This window comes from Hypanus sabinus, chromosome 12, assembly GCF_030144855.1.
Source record: "Hypanus sabinus isolate sHypSab1 chromosome 12, sHypSab1.hap1, whole genome shotgun sequence".
Taxonomy (NCBI): Eukaryota; Metazoa; Chordata; class Chondrichthyes; order Myliobatiformes; family Dasyatidae; genus Hypanus; species Hypanus sabinus.
This window is the reverse complement of record NC_082717.1, coordinates 20,644,730-20,669,044: the sequence shown is the minus strand read 5'-3', so window position 1 is coordinate 20,669,044 and position 24,315 is coordinate 20,644,730. Positions and strand designations below refer to the sequence as shown.

The 24,315-nt window shown below is 39.4% G+C and overlaps 1 protein-coding gene across 8 annotated transcripts in view; it reads left to right on the top strand.

Annotated features, from left to right (window-relative positions):
• Positions 1–24,315, top strand: part of birc6 (baculoviral IAP repeat containing 6) — a 253,706-nt gene that overhangs the window by 39,024 nt on the left and 190,367 nt on the right. For all 8 annotated transcript variants that reach the window (XM_059985630.1, XM_059985634.1, XM_059985633.1 and 5 more), the window contains exons 4-10: positions 561–754; positions 1,940–2,051; positions 2,525–2,607; positions 9,099–9,321; positions 11,283–11,446; positions 11,588–11,646; positions 12,611–14,008. In XM_059985630.1, the coding sequence (XP_059841613.1) occupies positions 561–754; positions 1,940–2,051; positions 2,525–2,607; positions 9,099–9,321; positions 11,283–11,446; positions 11,588–11,646; positions 12,611–14,008 (2,233 nt within the window). The remainder of the gene's footprint in view (positions 1–560; positions 755–1,939; positions 2,052–2,524; positions 2,608–9,098; positions 9,322–11,282; positions 11,447–11,587; positions 11,647–12,610; positions 14,009–24,315) is intronic.

The window sequence follows — 24,315 nt, the reverse complement described above, 5'->3', positions numbered from 1 at the left end:
AGGTGCAACAAATTAACCTAATCCTCTCCTCTTGTTCCTCTCTCCTGTTAGCATTTCACACTCCCACTGTCTTAAGTATTTAGGCCATTTGGCCCATCATGTCTGCTCAGCCATTTGATTAATGGCTGATTTATTTTTTTTCAACTTCTATCTCTTGCCTTTTTACCCTAACCCTTCACCCCCTTAACAATCAAAAATATATCAGTCTCTGCTTTATATATACACCCAATGACCTGGCTTCCTTCTGTGGCAACAAGTTTATAGATTCTTCACTCTCTGGCTGAAGAAATTCCTCCTCATGTCATCCTTAATGGGATATCCCTTTATTCTGAGGTTGTGCCTTCAGATTCTAAACTCTCCGACCTAATGGAGACATCCTCTCAATGCCCACTCTATCCAGTCCTTTCAGTATCTGGTATTCAGTAAATATCAGATAAATGATACAATTAAGAATTGGGATAGGGTAATGAATTCAGTTTTGACTATAATAAAACTCTGAAATGCCAAATCTGTATTTCTCTGGGATTTCAGTAACACATCTTTTTCTCTTGTTTTTGCAGTGGGCAACAGTTACTTTTCATCTTCCTCATCATACTCTGAAGTCAGTTGCTAATGCCATTGTAAATGAGTTGAAAAAGACCAATCATAATATTTCTGCCCTGTCTGTAGCCTCATCTGTAATGGATAGGCTATCCTACCTCTTGCCGAGTGCACGGCCTGAACTTGGCGTGGGTCCTGGTCGCTCAGTGGACAGGTATGAGTTGGTGTGTGATTCTTAACCTAGAACTAAATTACATTAAATTTCCTTAATTTTATCACAGCTTTACATAGCCAATTGGAAGCAAACAGAATTTTTAGAAGTGCTTTTAAAGAAATGTCTTGGAAAAATATGTTGTGATTTTATCTTGGTCATGTTTTGATAGGATTTTGAAAATTTTTTGATCTTGCACACTTGTTGACATATCAGTGTTTGGGAAAAGTGGTCGATCTGTTGGAAATATAGATTCTAAGGATCTTGAGTTCTGACGAAGTGCCTTGGCTCAACACATCAACTCTCTTCTACATCAGAGGTTCTTTTTTTATGCCATGGACCCCTACCATTATCCAAGGGATCAGTGGTTTGGGACCCCTGCTCTACATAGATGTTGCGTGAGCTGCTGAGTTCCTTTTGTGTGTTTCACTCTGGATTTCCAGCATCTACTGAATCTCTTGTGTTAAGGATCTTGAGCATTTTTTCATCATAGTGGTATTTTACCTTTGCTGAAAGAATAATAGAAAGTAATAGCTTATATATTGTTAATTCATTGTTAAGTATAATAAATCTTTGTTTTTGGAGCAAATATTGATAAAATCGTATTAAATCATTGACTTCACTGGTCATCAAAGGACAGATCTCTTGATCTGTATGTTTCTTTGGATATTCACTGGCAATGACTTTGGCAATTATTTGTCTTGTGCACGCCAGTTAGCTGTCTGTTGCTGGGGTATGAAAAAAGGTCATCTTGCACGTTCAGGCCCACAATCAGCTCATGATATCTAGGCCTTTCTGCAATATCCAAAATGATAGCTTGTGCCAGAATGGAGCTGTTTATCATCAAATTCAAATTGTGACAGTGTGTTGTTTATTAATGTACTTATTCTTTTATAAAAATACCTGTTGCTTGTGTTGAATCAATATAATGCACTTTGTTTTCTATGCTACCTTATTTCTTTTCATTTAATCTTCTTCCTTCTATAAAGCCCATTGCTGTGGGATGCTCCAATTAAGATTGTAATTTAGGTAAATGCCTTGCAGATAAAAATTGGAAAACGGAAGTAGTTGATCCTTGCAATGTTACAGAAGTTATGCAAGTCAATTGCAAATGACAGTTGAGCAGCAGTCAAAGAAAATGTACATTACTCAAAATTTTGCAATATAATGAGTTTTAATTCCCATTAGGTCACTAATGTATAGTGAAGCAAACCGACGAGAAACCTTCACCTCTTGGCCGCATGTAGGATACAGATGGGCTCAGCCTGATCCAATGGCTCAGGCAGGATTCTATCACCAAGTAAGTTCTTAAATTCATTACTAGAATTGTAAATTTTTTTGCCTTTCTTTGGGTTTTGTTATTGTTAGAACTATGAATTCAGGAGAATTATTGAAATAATATGAATATAAAACTGTTCATGATATAGAAAAGTAATAATTATAGTGATGAAAGTAGTTAGCTTTGATTTTGTGCTGCTGTGCTTGATCTCAGTTAATCTCACCTAAATATGTCATTTCAAAACTTGAGTTGTAAATAGAATTGGTTCTGAACTTCCATTTTCCACTTCTCATTTATACTGAGTTATTTGGTGAAGCTGACAGTCATTTTAATACAACATTATTCCCTGAGAAGGTAAAATCAGTTATTTCTTCTAACTGTACCACCATCCAATCAAGTTGTAAAGTTTTCTTTAAACATGTCTCAGACTTCTAATACTTGAATCAAATGCTATTAATTGAATGAACTTAGGTCCAGTATTGTTTTCTATTTAGCCAGCTTCCTCTGGAGATGACCGGGCCATGTGTTTTACATGTAGTGTTTGCTTAGTATGCTGGGAGCCCACAGATGAACCTTGGTAAGTGAGTTGTGACATTCCATGTGCTTATTAATGAAGTTAAAATGGAGATGGTTGAAGTCATTACAATATTTATTCAGCATTCCTAATTCAAAGGTCTTTAATAAAATTGTAAGGATACTTAATACTGGGGAAGGAAAACAAAAGACAGACAAGAGCTCAGCATCATCAACATTATGTGCAGTATCGTCTTGACATGGGTGATCATGATCTTATTCATGAACATAATTGTTCTCGACAGACTTTTCTACAGAAGTGGTTTGCTGTTGCACCTTCTGGGCAGTGTCCTAACAAGTTGGGTGACCCTAGTCATTATCAATACTCATCAGCCTGGTGTCAGTGGTTGCACAACCAGGAGTTGTGATGTGCATCAGCAGCTCATAACCATTTACCACCTCTCATGGCTTCTCATGACCCTGATTTGGGGGAAGGGGGGGGGTCTTAGCAGGTGCTACACCTTGCCTAAGGGTGCAGGCTAGCAAAGGGAAGGAGCACCTTGCACTTCCTTTCGTGGAGATGTATCTCCGCCCTGCCACCCATAGACAAAAGCTGTTGACTGAAATTTTGCCAGTTAGTAGGCTTTTGGTTAGTCAGGGTGTCAGATGTTATGGGGAGAAGGTAGGAAAGTTGTGCAGAAGTACAACACAGAACAGGCTCTTTGGCACATCTAATCCATGCCAAAACCATTTAAGTTGCGCCTACTCCCATCACCCTGCACTGGGACTATAGCCTTCCATATCTCTGCTATCCATATATCTATCCAAACTTCTCTTTAACGATGAAATCGAGCTTGCATGCACCACTTGTTCTGGCAGCTCATTCCACACTCTTGTGACCCTCTGAGTAAAGACATTCCCCCACATGTTCCCTTAAACTTCTCAGCTTTCACCTTTAACCCATGACCTCTGGTTGTAGTCCCACCCAACCTTAGTAGAAGGCCTACTTGTATTTACCCTATCTATATCCTTCATAATTTTTGTATACATCTCTCAAATCTCCTTTGAATCTTTGTTCTAAAGAATAAGTTCTGACTTGTTCAATCATTCCAGACCCAGCAACATCCTTATAAATTTTCTTTGTACTTTTTGAACCTTGTTTACAACTTTCCAGTAAGTAGGTGAGCAAAAGTACACACTATACTCCAAATTAGGCCTCACCAACGGCTTATACAACTTCATAACATTCCATCTCCTTTATTCAATACATTGATTTATGAAGGCCAATGTGCCAAAAACGTTCTTTATGATCCTTTCTACCTGTGATGCCACTTTCTATGAGTTATGGACCTGTATTCCTATATCTCTTTGTTCTCCCACACTTAGTGCCCTACCATTCACTGAAAGACTTACCCTGGTTGGTCCTACCGAGTGCAATACCTCGCACTTATCTGCATTAAATTCCATCTCCCATTTTTCAGCCCATTTTTCCAGCTGGTACTGATCCCTCTACAAACCATGATGATCTTCCTCACTGTCCACTACACCCCCAATCTTGGTGTCATGTGCAAATTTGCTGATTCAGTTAACCACATTATCATCCAGAAAATTGATATAGTTGATAAACAACAAAAAAACCCGCACTGATTCCTGCAGCACACCACGAGTCACAAGCTGCCAGTCAGAGAGGCAACCCTCTACTACCACCCTCTCACAAAGCCAATGTTTATTCCAATTTACTACCTTATCCTGAATGTCGAGCGATTGATCCTTCTTGACTAGCTTCCCATGCAGGACCTTGTTAAATGCCTTACTGAAGTCCATGTAGACTTTGGAGAGTCCATGTGGGCTGTGGAGAGGGATAATGATGGAATGGCAGAGCAGACACGATGGGCTAAATCTCCTCCTATCTCATGGTCTTGTGGTCTAATAGTTTAGTTTGAATTTAAATGTCGAAAATTCACTCATTCAAAAGTATTGCCCATGGCTACAACAAACTAAAGTGGATGTAGGTATACTGGTTATAAAACAACTGATTAATTACATAACTTGTGACCAGTACAAAACAAAACTTTAGATGATAGTCACTTCTTGGGAAGCCCACTCTTTGAGTGACCTTATGTGCAGGTCTCTTCTGGTGTGTCCAGTTGACTACATGTTGCAATTGGTATCTTGACTGTCTATCTGTATGTCCCTGCCTGTGCCAGTGTTGCTGGGCTCTTTTTTTTCTGTTCCTTTGGAAATTGCTTTTTATTTTTCATCTCTTTTGTAGATGAAGCTACTGTTATTGTTTGTGTCTCACAGACCAAGCCACTCAATTAGTTCTCTTATCCTATTTGTCTACAATCAACACAAATCTTGTTGCAATAATGTGGCCCTTTCAAAGCTTCAACCCTTGTTTTTTACCCTTAATCAGTACCTTTCCCCTAACTTGTTTCATGTGTCCTACTTTATTGGTATGATCACATTAGATTTAATGTACTTATTGTATTTGTCTGCTTTCAACAGAATAGCACAGTCTAAATCAGTGCCTTTATCTTGACTTCATAAAGCAATACAGCATAGATGGAAACCTAAACAGTCTATGCTGACCACGTGCTCACCCAGTGAATCCCAATTTCCCGTGTTCAGCCTATATCCCTCAAAGCCCCATCCCTCCATGCACTTAACCACTTATCCAAGAGTTGCTTAAATAATTCTATTGTACCTGTCTGATCCACATCATCTGGCAACTTGTTCCATATTCTCACCACCTTATGTGTGTGGGGGCGGGGGAGAGAGAAAAGTTGCCCCTTGAGTTGGTTATATATCTTTACCCTCTCACCCTAAATCTGTGGTCCCAATTTTGGTCTCCCATAAGCTGAGGAAAAGGCCATTATCATCCACCTTATCTATACCTTTCATATGTCAGCTCTTACTCTCCTATGTTCCAAGGAATAATGCCCGAGCCTGACCAACAACTCCCAACAGCTCAGGTCTTCTAGTCCTGGCGACATCTTCATAAATCTTTTCTGCAGTTTCCAGTTTAATCACATCATTGGTATAACAGAGTGACCATAACTTTAATGTTACTTCAAGATTGACCATACTAACAACTTGTACAACTGTAACATAGTGTCCCATCTCCTGTACCCAGTGTCCTGACTAATGAAAGTGTACTAAACACCTTTCTCACCACCTTGTCTCCTGTGACATGATGTTCAAAGAACCTTGCCGCTGTATTACTTGCTCCTTTTGTTCCTTTACACTCCTTAGTGCCCTATCATTTGTAGTATCAAATCAAGTTTAATTATCATTCAGACCGTGCATGGATACATTTGAATGAGACAGCGCTCCTCTGGTGCTCAGGTGTAAAGCGTACATTCAAAATAAGTTGTATGCTGATTTGACTTTCCAAAAAGACATTTATCTGTGTTGAAATCCATTTGACACTTTTGTGACTTTTCAATAGTACCTTGTAATTTATCATGGCTTTCTTCAGTGATCAAGCCTTATGCACTCACATTCAAATCACTTCTACCTGGTATTAACTGAGCTACCCAGAGAGCAGAGGGCCTGGGTGGGTAGGGGGAATTTATACGACACATTCAAGACAGTTTACTCATACAATATATAGCGGACCTTACTGCTGTTACATTTACAATTATACAAAAACATGATTAAGTTATCAGCAACCAAAAGTAGATGAAAAATCTGAGCTACTTTGCAGACTTTTTTTATCCCTCCCTTGGTACATAGGATATTTTGTGACTTTCCTAAATACATTTTTATATCATTCTATGCTTTGTGATTTCACAGTTGGAATTTACGTTGTGTAAAACAAAAGTTAGATTTGTTTCTAACCATTGTTTTTATTGAATATAGAACAGTCACCACAAGAATAGCCCCTCACTCCATGAAATTGTGCTGAACCAATTTAAGAAGTAATCAGATGCCCAACTAACTAATCCATTCTGCCTACACAATGTCCATTTCCTGCACATTCTCATACTTACCTAAGAGCTTCATAAATACCTCTATCATACTTGCTTCCACTATCATCCTTGGCAGCACATTCCTTTGAACTTAATCTGCTCACCTTAAATGCATCCTTTCTGTTATTGGACATTTCAACCCTAGGAAAAAGATATTGGCTGTATGCTAAATGTATGCTTCTAAACTTCTGTCAGATCTCTCCCCTCAGCCTCTGCTTCAGAGAAAACAAACCAAGTTTATCCATCTTCTCCATGTAGCATTTGCCCTGTAATCTAGGCAGCGTTCTAGAAAATTGCTTATGCAGCCTCTCCCACGACTTGATGTTCTTCCTATAATGGGACACCAAGAAATGCATGTAATACTGCAGTTGCAGCTGAACCAGAATTTTATAAAGCTGTACCATAACTTCCCAATTCTGGAATTCACCTCCTTGACTGATTAAAGGCAAGCATGCCACATGCCTCTGAAACTCCCCCCTTTTCTGGGCATCTTTGGAAATGCAGCGAGTTAGCCCCTTGCTAACATTCTCTGGATTCCATGGTGATAAACCCACCTTTCTCCAGTTTTGTACATCTAAGGTGTATACAACTTTGGTCCTGCCAAATCTATGAGATTGGGATGTGTCGCCCACCCAAACCCCAGTGTGTGTGAATGCTGTGTGACTTACTGCCCTGCAATAGCCAGTCAGCATAAAATTATAGATCGCACATTGCATGCAATTACGAAGAAGTGTATTTGTGAAAGTTAACTTAGCCAAAGAGTTAGTAATGAAAAGAAAGGGGAAAAAAACAAAAAGGCCCTTTATAATTAATCAGTCAAATGTGCACAGGGTGGAGCTCAAATCTTCCAACGACCATATTCACTGATTCTTGGTAGTCCTCCAGGCCTGGGCTCCATCTATTTGCATTTCCTCACGGGATGGAATCCTACGATCTGGTCTCTCCAGTGTCTTCTATCTTCATCTCCCACTGAATAAAGACCCACCACTGGTATCGGTCACAAAACCGCTCTTCCTGCCTCCTCCAGAACCACTTCCCAGTTCCACTGTCCTGACTGGATGACCCACATTCCTGTGCATCCCCTGTCTCTAACAGTAGCTCAAACACTACTTCTACAGAAAGACCATTATATGAAGTACCCTTCAACATCAGCAGTGAAACCTTTACCAGGGCATTACACCTCCTTTACCCCTTTCAACTTGTGTAGACACACCCTAAAATATCTCTGCACATCAACACTGTTCAGGGTCTTGTGATTAAGTGTATTGCCCTTTATAGTTGATCTCCCAAGGTGCAACAGTTCACATTTGGCCAAGTTGAATTCCTTCTGCCATTTCTCCACCCATAATCTGCAGTGTGTCCCACTGTATCCCTTGCCAGTCTTACTTCATCCATAACATTGATCTTTGTACCATCTGCAAACTTACTAACTCAGCCATCCACATTTCCATCCAGGTCAGAAAAGGCAGAGATCTTAGTACAGATCCCTCATCACAGACCTCTAGCCAGAATAAGACCATTACCCTCTGTCTTCTATGGGCAAGGCAGTTTTGAATCCTAATGACCAATTCACTGTGGATCCATTGTATCTTAATCTTCTGGTTGAACCTCAAATAAAGGAACTTTATCAAATGCTGTGCTAAAATTCATGCAGACAACATCCTCTTCTACCTTCTTCGAGTACCTTCGCTCACCTCACCCCAAACAAAAATCAAGTCAGTAAGACAGGACTTGCTCTGCACTAAGCAATGCTGACTGTCCCAAATTAGGCCATGGTCTTCCAAATGCTTTTCATCCTATCCCTAAGAATCTTCTAGTAACTTCCCTGCTACTGACATGAAGTTCATTGGTCTATTGTTTCCCAGATTATTCTATTTTCGTTCTTGAATAATAGAACAAATTTAGCTATTGCCAGTCCTCTGGTCAAGGCCCCAGCAATTTTATCCTTTGCCCCTCAGTAACCTGGGGTACATCCCAACAGGTTTTAATGTTCTTTAATAGATCCAACACTATTTCATCTTTCTTGAAATACTCTGGAGCATTAGCACACTCCACATTGATCCCCCTGCCCTCCATGTCTTTCTCCTTGGTAAACACACCCACTGATAAACTCTCCTTGGCAAAGTAATTGCCCACATCCTCTGCCTCAGCCCATGTTCCCTCTTTTATCCTTGATTGGTCACTTGATCTGATCCCTAGCTATCCTCTTGCTCTTAATGTATGTATAAAATGCCTTGGGATTTTCTTCAATCCTACTTTCCAAGGACTGCTCATGGCCACCATCTTTCCTAATTTGCCCTTTTCCCCCCCGGCTTCTTTATAATCCTCAAGTGCGCTGTTTTATTTTAGCTTTCTAGAATCTTAATACATTTTTCGCGTAGCCTGATGTTGCATTCCAGAGTTTTGTTGTTAAATCCAAAGATTATAGTAAATATTGCTATTGCAAATATAATAAGTATCATGCCACTATTGAAACAATGTAATTAAACTTCACAAAATGGCTATTATAAATTACCTTTATTTTACTTGTTGCATCTGCATTCTTGACAGCTTTTACTTTTGTTTAATACTTATGACATAGGTCTGAACATGAGCGGCATTCTCCCAACTGTCCATTTGTGAAAGGTGAACACACACAAAACGTGCCACTGTCCATTACGTTGGCAACAAGTCCTGCACAGTTTCCCAGCATAGATGTCCCTGATCGAATAGCATGTGTTGGCTTTGGGAGTTGCCCTCATTTCCTAGCTGCTTCAACAAGGCATGGCAAGATCTGTGTATGGGACGTTTCCAAAATAATGAAGGTATTTTTTTATGATTAATTGATGCTCCAGAGAATGTTCTTAAAGTTTTCAGTTTAATGGGGAAAATCAATAGGCAGTGGAGAAGGGACTAGTGGTGTATGATTGCAAAACCAGCCAAGATGTTGGTCTTTCTCCACAGGATTTGTATTGTACTATGTCTTTGTGAATCTTTCTGAAGTTCTTCGATTCATTTGTCACTTACCTGGATGTTAGTTAATTGGCTACTGAAAATTACTCCTGCTTTCAGTGTCTTTCTCCACACCACCTTTCACTTCTATGTTTGCTTGTTTACATGCAGACATCATTTATCGGAACCCAGGAAAAGCTGTGTTCTGCTTCATTAGTTCTGTTTTGCATTTTCTACCCAAGCTGCTCCTTAACCTATATACAGAAAATTTAGTTTTAGACTCTTGAAGGTAAATTTGGTCACCAAAGTCAGCTATGATTTGCTGCTAGCTCTCCAGCTTTGAGTTGGAAGGTAGTGAAGCTCTTTTGCTTAGAGATGAGTTCAAAGCATGATTTGTATTGTGTTGTACTGAGGATGAAATGTGAGCTGAAAGCTTTCACGGGAGGCACAGAATCCCATGACACATGGGCAAGCAAGGGGAGATATTCCTAAATCTCTCATACTATTTTGTCATGTGTTCTTGAAGAAAGATCAATACTGCTGTAGTTGCCTGATCTTTGGCTGTTAAACTTGCTCAAAAAAGTAGATATTTACTAGATTTGAGATGCAAATGAAATGGTTATCTGTATAGTGATAGGAGACTTTAATGTCTGAAGTTGGACTGAACATAGCAAACCCAGTTTCTCTACCAGTTTACCCCTACTGATAATACTGTACTACTCATCACCCTCTCATTTTGACAATAAAGACCCACAATGAGGCAATTTCCCATTATTTAGCAGCCATCTTGTAGTTATCAAGATCTCAAATCCAGCAAAGCTCACCTCCTAGCAGGACTAGTAGTAGTAGTGATTCCTACCCTTCTAACAGTTCATATATATGAGCTACTTGCAGCAAGTACTCAAAATATACCAAAGTACTCTAAACTAGGAAGATTGCTGTGCTCTTCTCAAGTTGCAATTCCCAACATGGAAGCTATAATTGCACTGTTATCTCTGAATGGGCACCATCATTCACATGCCTGACAGTAGACTACCCAAATAGTTCTGAGCGCTATTGGGGCAGGATATTAACTGGCACAGTGAATACTTCAAAAATGTCCAATGAATGACTTATGAAAGCAAACAGCTTTTGCATTAACTCTTGAAGTCTGACATTAGTTTATGTCCAATGATCAATTATGGTGTGGAAGGAACATCTGGAGTAGCAGTGAGAACTTTGTGTTTCGAGGAACATGCAGCTTGGAGAAAAGACCAAGCTACTTACTCCATCCACAGCAGAATCTGAACATCTAAGTAATTCTCATTAGGTGCCTTGGAATCCACAGAGTCAGGATAAAAGCAAGTTGCCCTTGACTCATGAGGCACTGCTCAAGTAGAAGAGAATATAAAACTCTGGGGAAAACTGCAGCAGTTTGACTTGAGTCAAATCTTTACAAATAAAATTAAATTGTCAATAATACCTTCCATGAAAGAAGAAACCTGCAGAGACTCTCCAGTAAAGCTTGCAAATGGAATAAAGTACCAAGAGTAATGCCTGTTAATTTTTGCAAAAACAAAGCCAGGATCCATCTTAAATCTTTGGATACTGTCTTGAACTGAGGATGGATTTATTTCTTACAGGCCTGTACACTACTACTTTGAAACCAGCTTGTTGAAGGAAAACTTGTAATGGTATACTTCCTTTTAAAGAATGTTGCATTTGCATGTTTTTAATGGTTACCATCCCTAAGAATTGTTTTTGGAACTTGCATTCTGCCAATTTGGCAATTTGGAATGTTCAGGAGTGCTATACCAGAATATTGAGACCTATTTCTATTTATTTTTAAATTTAGGTTCATTTGAAATTTGACATCAATCCGTATGATGCAGCAATTTTGAGGCTGATTTCTTTGCCTGGGGTAGAACATGGGTCAGCTAGTGAATCCCAGAGGCCGTCTCTAGCATGGTTGGAAGACTCTTCCAGTTGTTCTGATATACCAAAATTAGAAGGTGACAGGTAATAAACTAGCATAAAAGTTTTAATATGTATTTCATGAACTGTTGTTTCGGCTTACTTTCATGATAAAGTGCCAAACAATCTTACAATTGCTGTGTATTGCATTGGAATGTACTCATCAATGTGTCTTGTTTCTCAAAGTGATGATCAGCTGGAAGATTCTGACAGTGAAGAGCATTCCAGGACAGATTCAGCTACAGGTATGGTCAAATTTGGAACATTCTCTTTGTCAATTGTCATTACTTGTTATTAGTGTTAGGTTCCTGCCAGTAGACTTCAATACAGCAGAGAATTTTTAGAGCTACTCAGAACCTGCATCAGCTTTTGTGATGACAGGGTTTTTATCAGCCTCAAGGCAATAATCTAATTTTTGCTAGTAATTTCATTAAAAATGTGGTAACTGTATCTGTGGAAAGTGGAAGCAACTAATGTCACACGAGCACACAACTTTTCATCTGAAACCTTTACACCTTTCCAGGGAGTGCATGCTGTCGAATTTCATTCCCATATAGGCTCATCTGATGACTGCAGTGTGGGTTGATTTAACTTTAAAGCTCATTTGATGGACTACCTGTTTTTGTGCTGTAAAATTACCTCAATCGCAGCTTCAGTGTAGTACAGGGGGACTAATGCACTATTGGATCTGCTATTTTACAGCTTTTTGCCATTTGGGCCAACATAAAAGATCCTGTGCTGCTCCTTGGATAAGAGCAGGGGAGATTTCCTGATTGTTCTAGACAGCATTTATCCCTCCAACCTAATGTTATGTGTTCATTTACTTTTTGAGTGAGCTTGATTAGTGCTAATTAGCTACTGTTCCCCACATTAATTTTTCCTCACTCTTTAATGTAAATGAATTGGATGATGGAGAAAGTGGGTTGCTGGTTTACAATGTCTACATGTTCACTTTAAATATTTGAAACTTTAGATTGAGATAGTGTAGGAACATCTGGATGTTATGCAGCGCAGAAAGATGATAATTTGCTTTGGAGAGAGTTGCATGTCTTCCATTTGAGGGGAGTAAATGTTATTCGACACCATGTTGATGTCAAATTTGAAAGCTGATGTGACAGTTCTACCCTCTTATTGTTATATCATGATGATGTTATTGTTCTTGCAGTTGTGTTGATATTTTATAACAACCTGACAATTTTGTTTTGTTAGGGCAAACATCTCAGAAGGAATGTAGCATGGACATCAGTATAGATGTGACGGCATTGAGTATCCTGCAGCAACCTGAAAAACTTCAGTGGGAAATAGTGGCAAATGTTCTTGAGGATACAGTTAAGGATTTGGAGGAGCTGGGTGCCAACACGTCCACTATCAATAACAAGAGTGAAAAAACAAAGGAGAAGCACACTGAGCAGCACAACATTCCCTTTCCTTGTTTATTAGCAGGAGTTTTATTATCTTACAAATCCGCTGCTTCTTCGCCAATAAGTACTCATTCACGGAGGTCCTTGGACTCTTTAAGCAGGACTCGAGGTGAAAGTGTATCTGACCAAGTGACTATGGACAATGAATCCGGCAGTAATTCTGAATTAAGCTCACCCATAGTAAAAAGGACTTTGCCTCTATTATTGCTTTATAGCATTAAAGAGTCAGATGAAAAGGCAGGTAAAGTTTTTGCACAAATGAACAATTTAGTAGGTAAAGGTTTACATGATGAAGGCTTCACAGTACCACAGATAATAGAAATGGAATTAGATAGCCAAGAACAACTGTTGTTGCAGGACCCACCCATGACATATATTCAACAGTTTGCAGATGCTGCAGCTAATCTTACCTCTGTAGACTCTGATAAATGGAGTTCAGTGGTTCCAAAACCTGGTGCCCTTGTCCATTGTCTGCGGCTGCCAAAGTTTACTGAAGAGGAGAATCTCCACATTGATTCTATTACACCCTGTGCTGATGGAATTCATCTCTTGATAGGACTACGGACTTGTCCTGTTACATCCTTGAGTGCAATAAGTCAAGTAGAGGCCTTGAATAACTTAAATAAATTGAACTCTGCATTGTGTAACAGAAGTAAAGGAGATTTAGAGTCCAACCTAACCATTGGGATTAATTCAGACATTGGTTTTCTTCAGGAGGAGTCGCCCACTGATGCACAAACTCCACTAATTATCCAGCCTGAGCAAAGAACTTTGAGTGGTGGTTATCTTCTGCTTTATAAGATGAATTACAGCACACGTATAGTAACTTTAGAAGAGCAACCTGTTAAAATCCAACATATCAAGGATCCACAGGATGCAATTACCTCACTAATATTACTTCCACCGGATGTTTTGGATAATAGAGACGATGACTGTGAGGAAGTAATAGATGAAGCTCCATTGACTTCAAGAAATGGGATTGTGAGAGAAAAGAAATCTGATGCTTCCAATCTTGGGCATTTAGTGGTTACTACTCAGGGAGGATTTATAAAAATTTTAGATCTCTCAAACTTTGAAACTTTAGTTAAAGTGGAACCACCTAGAAAAGAGAGCAGTAATGAACTAGATCCTTTTATCTCAGTGGTGTACTGTTCTGGAACAGACAGGCTTTGTGCTTGCACATATGGTAAGAGTTTTATTTACAACTTTGTCTCATAAATTTTAAACACTTTAGTTTTAATGCTTTTCTGTTGAGTTTGATGTTTCTTGTATGGTATCTTATAACTTTACGTTTGGGTGCAATGTTTGAAATATTTCAGGTTCACTTTTGTTCATAATTGGGTATTGTGCTTCTGGTGACGTGCATTTGAGTCATCTTTAAAGTTGCTGTCAGTGGGTTATGTGAAGTAAAATGTGACTAAGAATTCCACAGACGACGATGACCACACCCCCCCCCCCCCCCCCCCCCAGAGGAACTCAGCAGGGGCCAGGCAGCATCTATGGGGGAAAAAAGGTACAGTACAGTTGACATTTCAGGCCAAGACCCTTCAGCAGGGCCCTCACTAACAAGGCATTTTTGCCCACAGAACTCATCTTTTTTTCTCTAGTCCTGTTGAAGGGTCTTGGGCCCAAGGCATCAACTGTACTTTTTTTCCACAGATGCTGCTTGACCTGCTGAGTTCCTTCAGCATTTTGTGTGTGTTGCTTGGATTTCTAGCATCTGCAGATTTTTTCTTGTTTAAGAATTCCACAAATTTTGCATTTAAGAAGCTGACTGCTGCCCTGCACTCTCTTTGTTAACAGTAAACTATCTTGCTTCTATCCTGTTATTTTTATTATCTACTTAATATATATTGAACTCATTTTGTTTGCTTTTAAGTTGTTCCTTTTATTGGAATAGAAATTGGATTAATTTGTCATAATGCAATATGCTGTTTCTTAATGAAGAGTCCAAGTTCATTCATGTCCATGCTTGTGCTTTACCAACTAGTCTCAGGTAGTAACAGGAATGAAGTAGCTTGTTTTCCTTCCATTCCACGTTAGTGTCTCATCATCTTTACTCTCAGCCAATCTCAATTTTATTGACATTGTTTTAAAACAACTCACTTTAGATCATTGTCAGACTTGTACTGTTAATCAAAGTTTGAAGTAAACTTTATTATCGAAGTGTATTTATGTTACCATATACAACCCTGAGATGCATTTTTTTGTGGGTATACTCAACAATCTAGAATAATTATAACAGTCAATGAAAGACTTCCCAACAAGGGCATTCAACCAGAATGCAGAGATGACAAACAGTGCAAATGCGAAAAGAAAAAACTAATAAATAAGCAAAAATATGGAGAAGATGAGATGAAGAGTCCTTGAAAGTGATTCTATAGGTTGTGGGAATATTTCATTGATGGGAGAAGTGAAGTTGAGTGAAGTTACTGCCTTTGGTTCAAGACCCTGATGGCAGAGGGGTAGTAATTGTGGCTTAACCTGGTGGTTCAGAGGCTCTAGTACCTTTATTATGGCAACCACGAGCAGAGAGCATGTCCTGGTTAGTGGGTGTCCCTGGTGATGAATGCTGCTTTCCTGTGACAGTCTTCCATGTCGATGTGCTCAGTGGTTGGGAGGGCTTTACCCATGACGGATTTGCCGATTCTACTGCGTTGGGTGTTGATGTAGGCAGTCAATCCATTCCGCACAGCACATTTATAGAAGTTTGACAAAGCTTTAGATGTCCTGCTGAATCTTTGCAAACTCCGAAGAAAGTAGAGGTGTTATCGTGCTTTCCTCATAATTGCACTTAAATGCCGAGTCTGGGACAGGTCCTCCGAAGTAATAACACTTGAGAATTTTAAGTTGTTAACCCTCTCCAGCTCTGATCCTGTGATGAGGACTAACTCCTAGATCTCTAGTCAATAATCAGCTCCTTAGTTTTGCCTACATTGAGTGAGAGATTGTTATAACACCACTCAGCCAGATTTTCAGTCTCCCTCCTATATGCTGATACATCAACACCTTTGATTTGGCCTACAACGGTGTTGTCATTAGCAGACTTGAACATGGTATTGGAGATGTGCTCAGCTACACAGTCATAAGTGTTAAGCGAGTAGAGCAGGGGATTAAGCCTTGTGGTACACCTGTGCTGATGGAGATTGTGCAGGAAATGAACCGACTAGGGTCTGAGAGGGAATTGAGGATGCAATTGTACAAGGAGGTATTTGAAGCTCAGTGTTAGAGCTTATTGGTTAGTTTTGAAGGGATGATAGTATTGAATGCTGAGCAGGAGTCAATAAAGAACATTCTGATGTATGCATCTTTGCTGTCCAGATGTTCCAGGGTTGAGTGAAGAGTCAATGAGATGGCATCTGCTGTGAGCCTTTAGGTCTGGTACTCCATTTAGAGCAGAACTAAGTCGTTTCTCAGGCAAGAGTTGCTATGTTTCATCACTAACCTCTCAAAACACTTGATCACTATGGATATACAGTTGTAAGAAAGTGCTTGTGAACCTTTTGCAAGTCCCTGGTTTTCTGCATTAAATACTCATAAAATGTGGTCTGATCTTCATCTAATAGACACACCATCCGCTGAAGGGTCTCGGCATGCATCATCAATTGTACTCTTTTCCTGGCCTGCAGGATGTTGCCTGGCCTGATGAGTTCCTCCAGCATTTTGTGTGCGCTGCCTAAACTAATAACACACAAGCATTTGTACTTTTCATGCCTTTATTGAACACAGTCTAGTTGGAGAAAGTATGTGACCCCTTGTGTTTAGTTGTTGGTAGAACCTCCCTTAGCAGCAATAACCTCCACCAAACATTTCCTGTAGCTACTAATCACACTTGCACAACAGCCAGGAGGAATTTTAGACCATAAAGAAAAAAACTGTTTCAGTTCAATATTTCTGGGATACTTTGCATGAACAGCCCTCTTCAGGTCATGCCACAACATCTAAATCCTGATAGGGGTTGGACTGTAACTCGGTCATTCCAAAACATGAATTTTCTTTTTTTAAAAACATTCTTTTGTTGATTTACTCTTGTGGTTCAGGTCATTGTCTTGTTGCAACATCCAACTTCTATTAAGTTTCAATTAATGGACTATTACTCTAACATTCTCCTGTAAAATGTCTTGATACAATATGGAATTCATTGTTCCCTCAATGATTGCAAGCTGTTTTGAATTGATGCATAATGCACATAAATAGATCTTTCTTGAGAACAGCAGGCTCTGTCAGTAACCTGACTTTGTCTTCTTTATAGGGCAGGGCACCTCTGCAACCCACACTTCCAATCTTAACTCATTGACTGGAACACCTGATTCCAAATTGCTTCTGTAGAAGGCATTACCCAGAGGTTTACATACTTTTTTTGAACCTAGGCTCTGTTTAAATGGTGTACTCAGTATTGTCAAGTAGTACAGTTGTTTGTGTAATTAGTTTAGGCAGATTGTGTTTGTCTATTATTGTGACTTGGATAAAGATGAGATCACATTTTATGAGTAATTAATGCAGAAAGCCAGGTAATTGCAAAGGGTTCACAAACTGTTTTTTTTACAACTATGTGCTACTGGGAGTGCTACTGTCATTGTGGCAGGTCACCAAGCTCTTAGGCACTGGTATGGTTGAGGTCTGTTTAAAGCAGGTGAGTACCTTTTACTGCTGAAGCAAGAGGGTAAAGAACTTGGTGAACTCATCAACCAGTTGATCAGCACAGACGTTTAATATTCCATTTGGGCCGGATGCTTTTTGTGTGTTCACCCACCTGAAGGCACTTTGCACTGTGGCTTCAGAGGCTGAAAATATGGGATCATCGGGGGATGTGGGGAGTTCATGATGGTTCCTCCATGTTTTGATGGTCAAAGTGAGCATATAAGGCATTGAGCTCATCTTGAAGCGAAGCACTGCTGTCATTTAGTTTTAAGAGGTGGTAGTATTCAAACCCTGCCACGACTATCGAGTTTCCTTTGATTCAGGTTTGGTCTGGAGTTTCCACTTCACCTGTGAGATGGCTTTCCAAAGTCTTGTAACTTTCTTGGTCACCAGACTTGAATGCCTCTGATCTGGCTGTCAGCAGATTTCAGATCTCATTGTTCATCCAGGGCTTTTGATTGGGGAAGATTGAATGATTTTGTGGGGACACACTTGTCAATAGCTACTTTAATAAAGTCCATTCGAGTGATGTTGGTGGTTGTGATTTGAAATCTTACCTGCTTGTAAAACACAAATGTGGAGAGGAAGCAGTCTTTTAAAAAAAAATTAATGCACTTCAGAAATATTTCCAGCTTGAAGTCCAATTCTTCCATTATATGAAATCCTATATGTGAAGAGGACTACAGAGATCAATAAATATTATCTGATTGTAAATTTACAGTCTGAGAAGCAAAACATAGTAGATGCTATTTCTTTGAAAATGTGCTGTCATTCACATGCAGATTTATCTGCAATAAATGATTTTAATTTTTGTCTTTTAGTTATGAAATAACTTTTCTGTGGCATCTTTCCTGTACTGTTATTTCATCTGCTGCATTGTCTCTTTCTGATGGCATCTTGTGCAATGCATCTTACTTATCTCCTGATTCTATGTTGCAGACAATGTACCCTTCACTTTGCCTCAGTGGTTTTCCCCTGCCTTGCATTTTTCTTTCTTGTTCCAACATGGCCAGCATCTTCAAAAGTAACTTCTGTTTTCCCATTACACTGTCACATCCATGATGCCCTAAGAGATAAGTGTGGAGAAAAAGCAGTAATATAGTTATTCATGTTGCAAAGTTTGTGCATCATCCAAACCACAGCCCAAGGTGATGAGATCTATGCATTTTCAGTACTTCAGTTCCAAACTAATCTCTTGTATTATCAAAATATAAATCAGAAGATGTCAGAATATTGAACTGAAAGATGGGGATACAGAATCCTTGTGGGTAAAGTTACAAAACTGCAAGCCCTATAAAACTTTTGGGATTTATGTACAGGCCTCTGAATCATAGCCCAAATGTAGAGTACAAATTACAGCAGGAGATAGAAAAGGCATGTAAGAAAGACAACATTATTGTAGTTATGGGAGACTGGGAAATCAAGTTGGCACTGATTCTCAAGAGTAGGAATTTGTAGAAGTCATATGAGATAGTTTTTTAAGAGCAACTTGTGTTTAAGCCCATGAGAGAAAAGGGATTTCTGGATTTGATATTGTGCAATGATTAAGGAGCGTGAGATAAAGCTGCCTTCTAGCCTTGCTGATACAAAATAGGTGGAGGGGCAGCTAGTGTTGAGGAAACAGGGAGTCTGCAGAAGGACTTGGACAGATTGAGAGAATGGGCAAATGTGGAAGATGGAATGCAGTGTAGAGAAGTGAATGGTCATGTCATTTCATAGAAGGCATAAAAGTGTATACTATTTTTCAAATAAATATTTTGATCTCAAAGGAAAGTACAGTGTCACAGTAGCATTGCAAATGCAGATATTAAAGAGAAGTAAAAAAAAAAGAAAAATGAGATGCTCAAACTGCCTAACAGAAGGGGGTCATCTCTTCCCTGGGTATAGGTTGATTCATTATAGAGCCTAATGGCCGAGGGAAAGAATAACCTCATATAGTGATCTTTGTAGCAGCACAGTTATCTTAGTCTATTACTAAAAGTTCTCCTCTGTTCAGCTAAGGTGCCTTGCAGAGAGTGAGAAGCATTGTCCAGAATTGCCAGGATTTTCCCTAGTGTCCTTTGTTCTACCACAGCCACCAGTATGTCCAGTTTGACTCGTATAACATAGAAGCATAGAAAATAGGTGTAGGAGTAGGCCATTCGGCCCTTTGAGCCTGCACCGCCATTCAGTATGATCATGGCTGATCATCCAACTCAGAACCCCGTACCTGCTTTCTCTCCATACCACCGATCCCTTTAGCCACAAGGGCCATATCTAATTTCCTCTTAAATATAGCCAATGAACCGGACTGAACTGTTTCCTGTGGCAGAGAATTCCACAGATTCACCACTCTCTGTGTGAAGAAGTTTTTCCTCATCTCAGTCCTAAAAGGCTTCCTCTTTATCCCTAAACTGTGACTCCTCGTTCTGGACTTCCCCAACATCGGAAACAATCTTCCTGCATCTAGCCTGTCTAATCCCTTTAGAATTTTATACGTTTTAATAAGATCCCCCCTCAATCTTCTAAATTCCAGTGAGTATAAGCCTAGTCGATCCAGTCTTTCTTCATATGAAAGTCCTGCCTTCCCAGGAATCAATCTGGTGAACCTTCTCTGTACTCTTTCTATGGCAAGAATGTCTTTCCTCAGATTAGGGGACCAAAACTGCACACAATATTCTAGGTGCGGTCTCACCAAGGCCTTGTACAACTGCAGTAGAACCTTCCTGCTCCTGTACTCAAATCCTTTTGCTATGAATGCCAACATACCATTTGCCCTTTTCACTGCCTGCTGTACCTGCATGCCCACCTTCAATGACGCCCAGGTCTCGTTGCATCCCCCTTTTTCCTAATCGGCCACCGTTCAGATAATAATCTGTTATCCTGTTCTTGCAACCAAAGTGGATAACCTCACATTTTTCCACATTAAATTGCATCTGCCATGAATTTGCCCACTCACCTAACCTATCCAAGTCACCCTGCATCCTCTTAGCATCCTCCTCACAGCTAACACCGCCGCCCAGCTTCGTGTCATCCGCAAACTTGGAGATACTGCATTTTATTCCCTCGTCTAAATCATTAATATATATTGTAAACAACTGGGGTCCCAGCACTGAGCCTTGCAGTGCCCCACTAGTCACTGTCTGGCATTCTGAAAAGGTCCCATTTACTCCCACTCTTTGCTTCCTGTCTGCCAACCAATTCTCTATCCACATCAATACCATACTCCCAATACCATGTGCTTTAAGTTTGCACACTAATCTCCTGTGTGGGACCTTGTCAAAAGCCTTTTGAAAAGCTAAATATACCACAACCACTGGCTCTCCCCTATCCACTCTACTAGGTACATCTTCAAAAACTTCTATAAGGTTCATCTGACATGATTTTCCTTTCACAAATCCATGCTGACTTTGATGATTTCACCTCTTTCCAAATGTGCTGTTTATCACATCTTTGATAACTGACTCTAGCATTTTCCCCACCACCGATGTCAGACTAACTGGTCTATAATTCCCCGGTTTCTCTCTCCCTCCTTTTTTAAAAAGTGGGGTTACATTGGCTACCCTCCAATCCTCAGGAACTAATCCAGAATCTAAGGAGTTTTGAAAAATTATCACTAATGCATCCACTATTTCTTGCGCTACTTCCTTAAGCACTCTGGGATGCAAACCATCTGGCCCTGGGGATTTATCTGCCTTTAATCCCTTCAATTTACCTAACTCCACTTCCCTACTAACATGTACTTCCCTCAGTTCCTCCATCTCACTAGACCCTCAGTCCCTTACTATTTCCAGAAGATTATTTATGTCCTCCTTAGTGAAGACAGAACCAAAGTAGTTACTCAATTAGTCTGCCATGTCTTTGTTCCCTATGATCAATTCACCTGTTTCTGACTGTAAAGGACCTACATTTGTCTTGGCCAATCTTTTTCTTTTCACGTATCTATAAAAGCTTTTACAGTCAGTTTTTATGTTCCCTGCCAGCTTTCTCTCATAATCCTTTTTCCCTTCTCTAATTAAGCCCTTTGTCCTCCTCTGCTGGTCTCTGAATTTCTCCCAGTCCTCAGGTGTGCTGCTTTTTTTTTTGCTAATTTATGTTTCTTCTTTGGACTTGATACTATCCCTAATTTCCCTTGTCAGCCACGGGTGCACTACCTTCCCTGGTTTATTCTTTTGTCAAACTGGGATGAACAATTGTTCATCAGAGCCAGCCTTTCCAAGTTTATTGAACCTATTGGCTTCACTTGTGTTGATGTCATTGCCCAGCACACCAACGCATAGAAGATTGTACTGGTGATAGCAGGCTTGTAGAATAAGGGAAAGAGGGCCTGCATACTCCAAAAGACCTTGGTCTCCTCAGGAAGTAGAGGTGACTCTGGCCTTTCTAGTGTGTAGCCTTTGTGTTGGTGCTCCATTCAAATCCAAATTCTCTTCAAATGGGGAGCGAATTCAGGTATCAGAGCTGCAAAGATGAACTTACAGGTTGAGTCCTAGTCATAAAGGACTACAGCTCAGAAACAGGCTTTTCAGCCCATCCAGACATGCCAGCCTTTACTGCCTAGTCCCATCTACCTGCACTGGGCCATAGCCCTCCATACCTTTTATCTATCCATGTACCTATCAAAACTTCTCAAATGTGACAGTTGAACCTGCATGCTGCTTTCACTGCAGCTTGTTCCACACTTGCACCACCCTCTAAGTGAAGAAGCTCCACCTGAGTTTCCCCTTAAGTATTGTACCTTTTGCCCTAGTTTTAGTCTCACTGAACCTGAGGGGCAAAAGCCTGCAAGTACTTATAGATCTATTATTATAATCTCTCCCCTTATTCTCATATGCTCCAGGGAATAAAGTCTTAATGAATTCATTTATTCCCTGTAACTCAGGTGCTCAGGTCCCTGCAACCTCCTTATAGATTTTCTCTACATTCTTTGAAATTTAGTAAGGTAATAAGGAAGGCAATTGCAGTGTTAACCATTCATTTTGAAAGTTTTAAAAAGTCCTGTATCTTACTCAGCTGCCATCCGAGAATAGATGTGTCATGTCCCTGATTATATTCCTTCTACGATACCTTAATGTCCTTTCTTTAATCTTGAACTTGGCAATAAATTGTGTTAAGTTTATTAAGCTGCTTTGCCTTTTAAGCAGTGAAGTGTGCTTCATGCCCTATCTTTGCCTTCCCATTCTCTGACTATTTCTGGTAAAATAGTGTTGCTCCTTTACAAAGCACCAGGGTAGCTTCATTCTCCTTCCATCTCTAAATGATAATTTTTTACACTTTGTCCAACCATCTGTTATTCTCATCTCTTTTCAACCCATACTTAATGGATTAGGTCTTCACTCTGCTGTTCTTTTTTTGGGGGGGAGGGGGCAGGTGCTCTTTTACCCTTTATTTTAATTTCTGCTTTTAAAGCTTTAGAATTGACTATTTTTACCTCTGACAACTATTAAGACTCTTAGAGCCTAGTGGGTTCCTACTGAGAAACATATTAAATAGTTATGCCTAAACTTTATTTTGAGTATGCTTGAATTCCTTTGTGAAAAATGTAAATTAATGCTAAAGTAAAATACGAAGTTCATTATTGTGGATATTGCTGAAAGCTGGGGCTTGTTTATAGTATTCTATTTTTTCAAAAAATGCAAAGGAAATGGGAAATAGCTTATTTAATTTATTTTAATACTGATTTTTAAAAGTGTAAATTGTTGGCCCATCGTGTATCAAACTACATGAATGGAAAATGGCATCATTTAGACAGGAAAGGACCTTTTTAATATACTTTTCAAGTAACTTGACAATTGAAATATTAGTAAGTGACTTGATTGTATTACTGCTTGTGTGTGGATCTGTGCTTTATTCACGATGATCAGTTCTTAGAACAGAAAACTAAAGTACTGATCCTTTGAAAAACAGATTTCATTTTGGCAGCAGTGATATAATTTTGAATGTTTCCAATATGGAAAGTTGTAAAAAGTTGAGTGCGTCATTATGGTTGCTAGTTAATATCCTGTTTCAAATCACTGTGACTACAAAGGTTGGAGCGTTGTTGATACAAGTTTGTTGTGTCTGAATGTAGAAGTGAAATTTTTGTTTGAAACCTTTTGTATCAGCTAAAAGAAGGATGTTTTGAATTTCTTGTTTTTAGGATGTATCCCAATACTATTGATTTTCATCCTTCAGTCATTGCATTCAGTATTTCCTTTATATTGATTTGATCAATGTCATAGAACAGATCATTTAATGGAGTCATTTATTCTTTTCATTGGCCTAACGTGATACATTGAAGTGTCCTAGTAGGGTCATTCTCCTCCAGCGTGTTTTTTTTTAAACTTCATTCTTCAACACTGGAATGAACAGGAAAGGAATCTTTGCCTTTTTTAAAAAGAAGTATCATTTTTACTTTGATCCAAATTCTTTATTAACCTCCCCCTGTGTCCATGTCAATTTTCATATTAACTGCTCAGATCACTGGAAAAGGGCCATATAAATATTATCATTCTGTCAAAATTTAAGTGGTAAATGAACCTTGATATTTCTGAATCATGTACTGAAACGTCACACGTAATTGCCAAGTCAAATGACGTGAGTGCTACTTGCCCTAAATATACCTTTTGAGCCTTTAGTTGACTGTTCACTGTGACACTTCTGTCGTATTGGTTAGGTCCAAACTTAATTCAGTGAAAAGCAGCAGAAACTATGCTGGAAATGAACATATTGATTTTCTGATGAAGTTAAACCATTGCCTAGAATAGGTGGTTTTCTGCGATGTCTCGGCTATTCATTATTGACTATAATTCTGGTCATGTCATTGTGTAAACAACCTCATTTCTTCACTTTCTCCTCATATGGTTGCATGTATGATAGGTTTTCTGCCAGTTT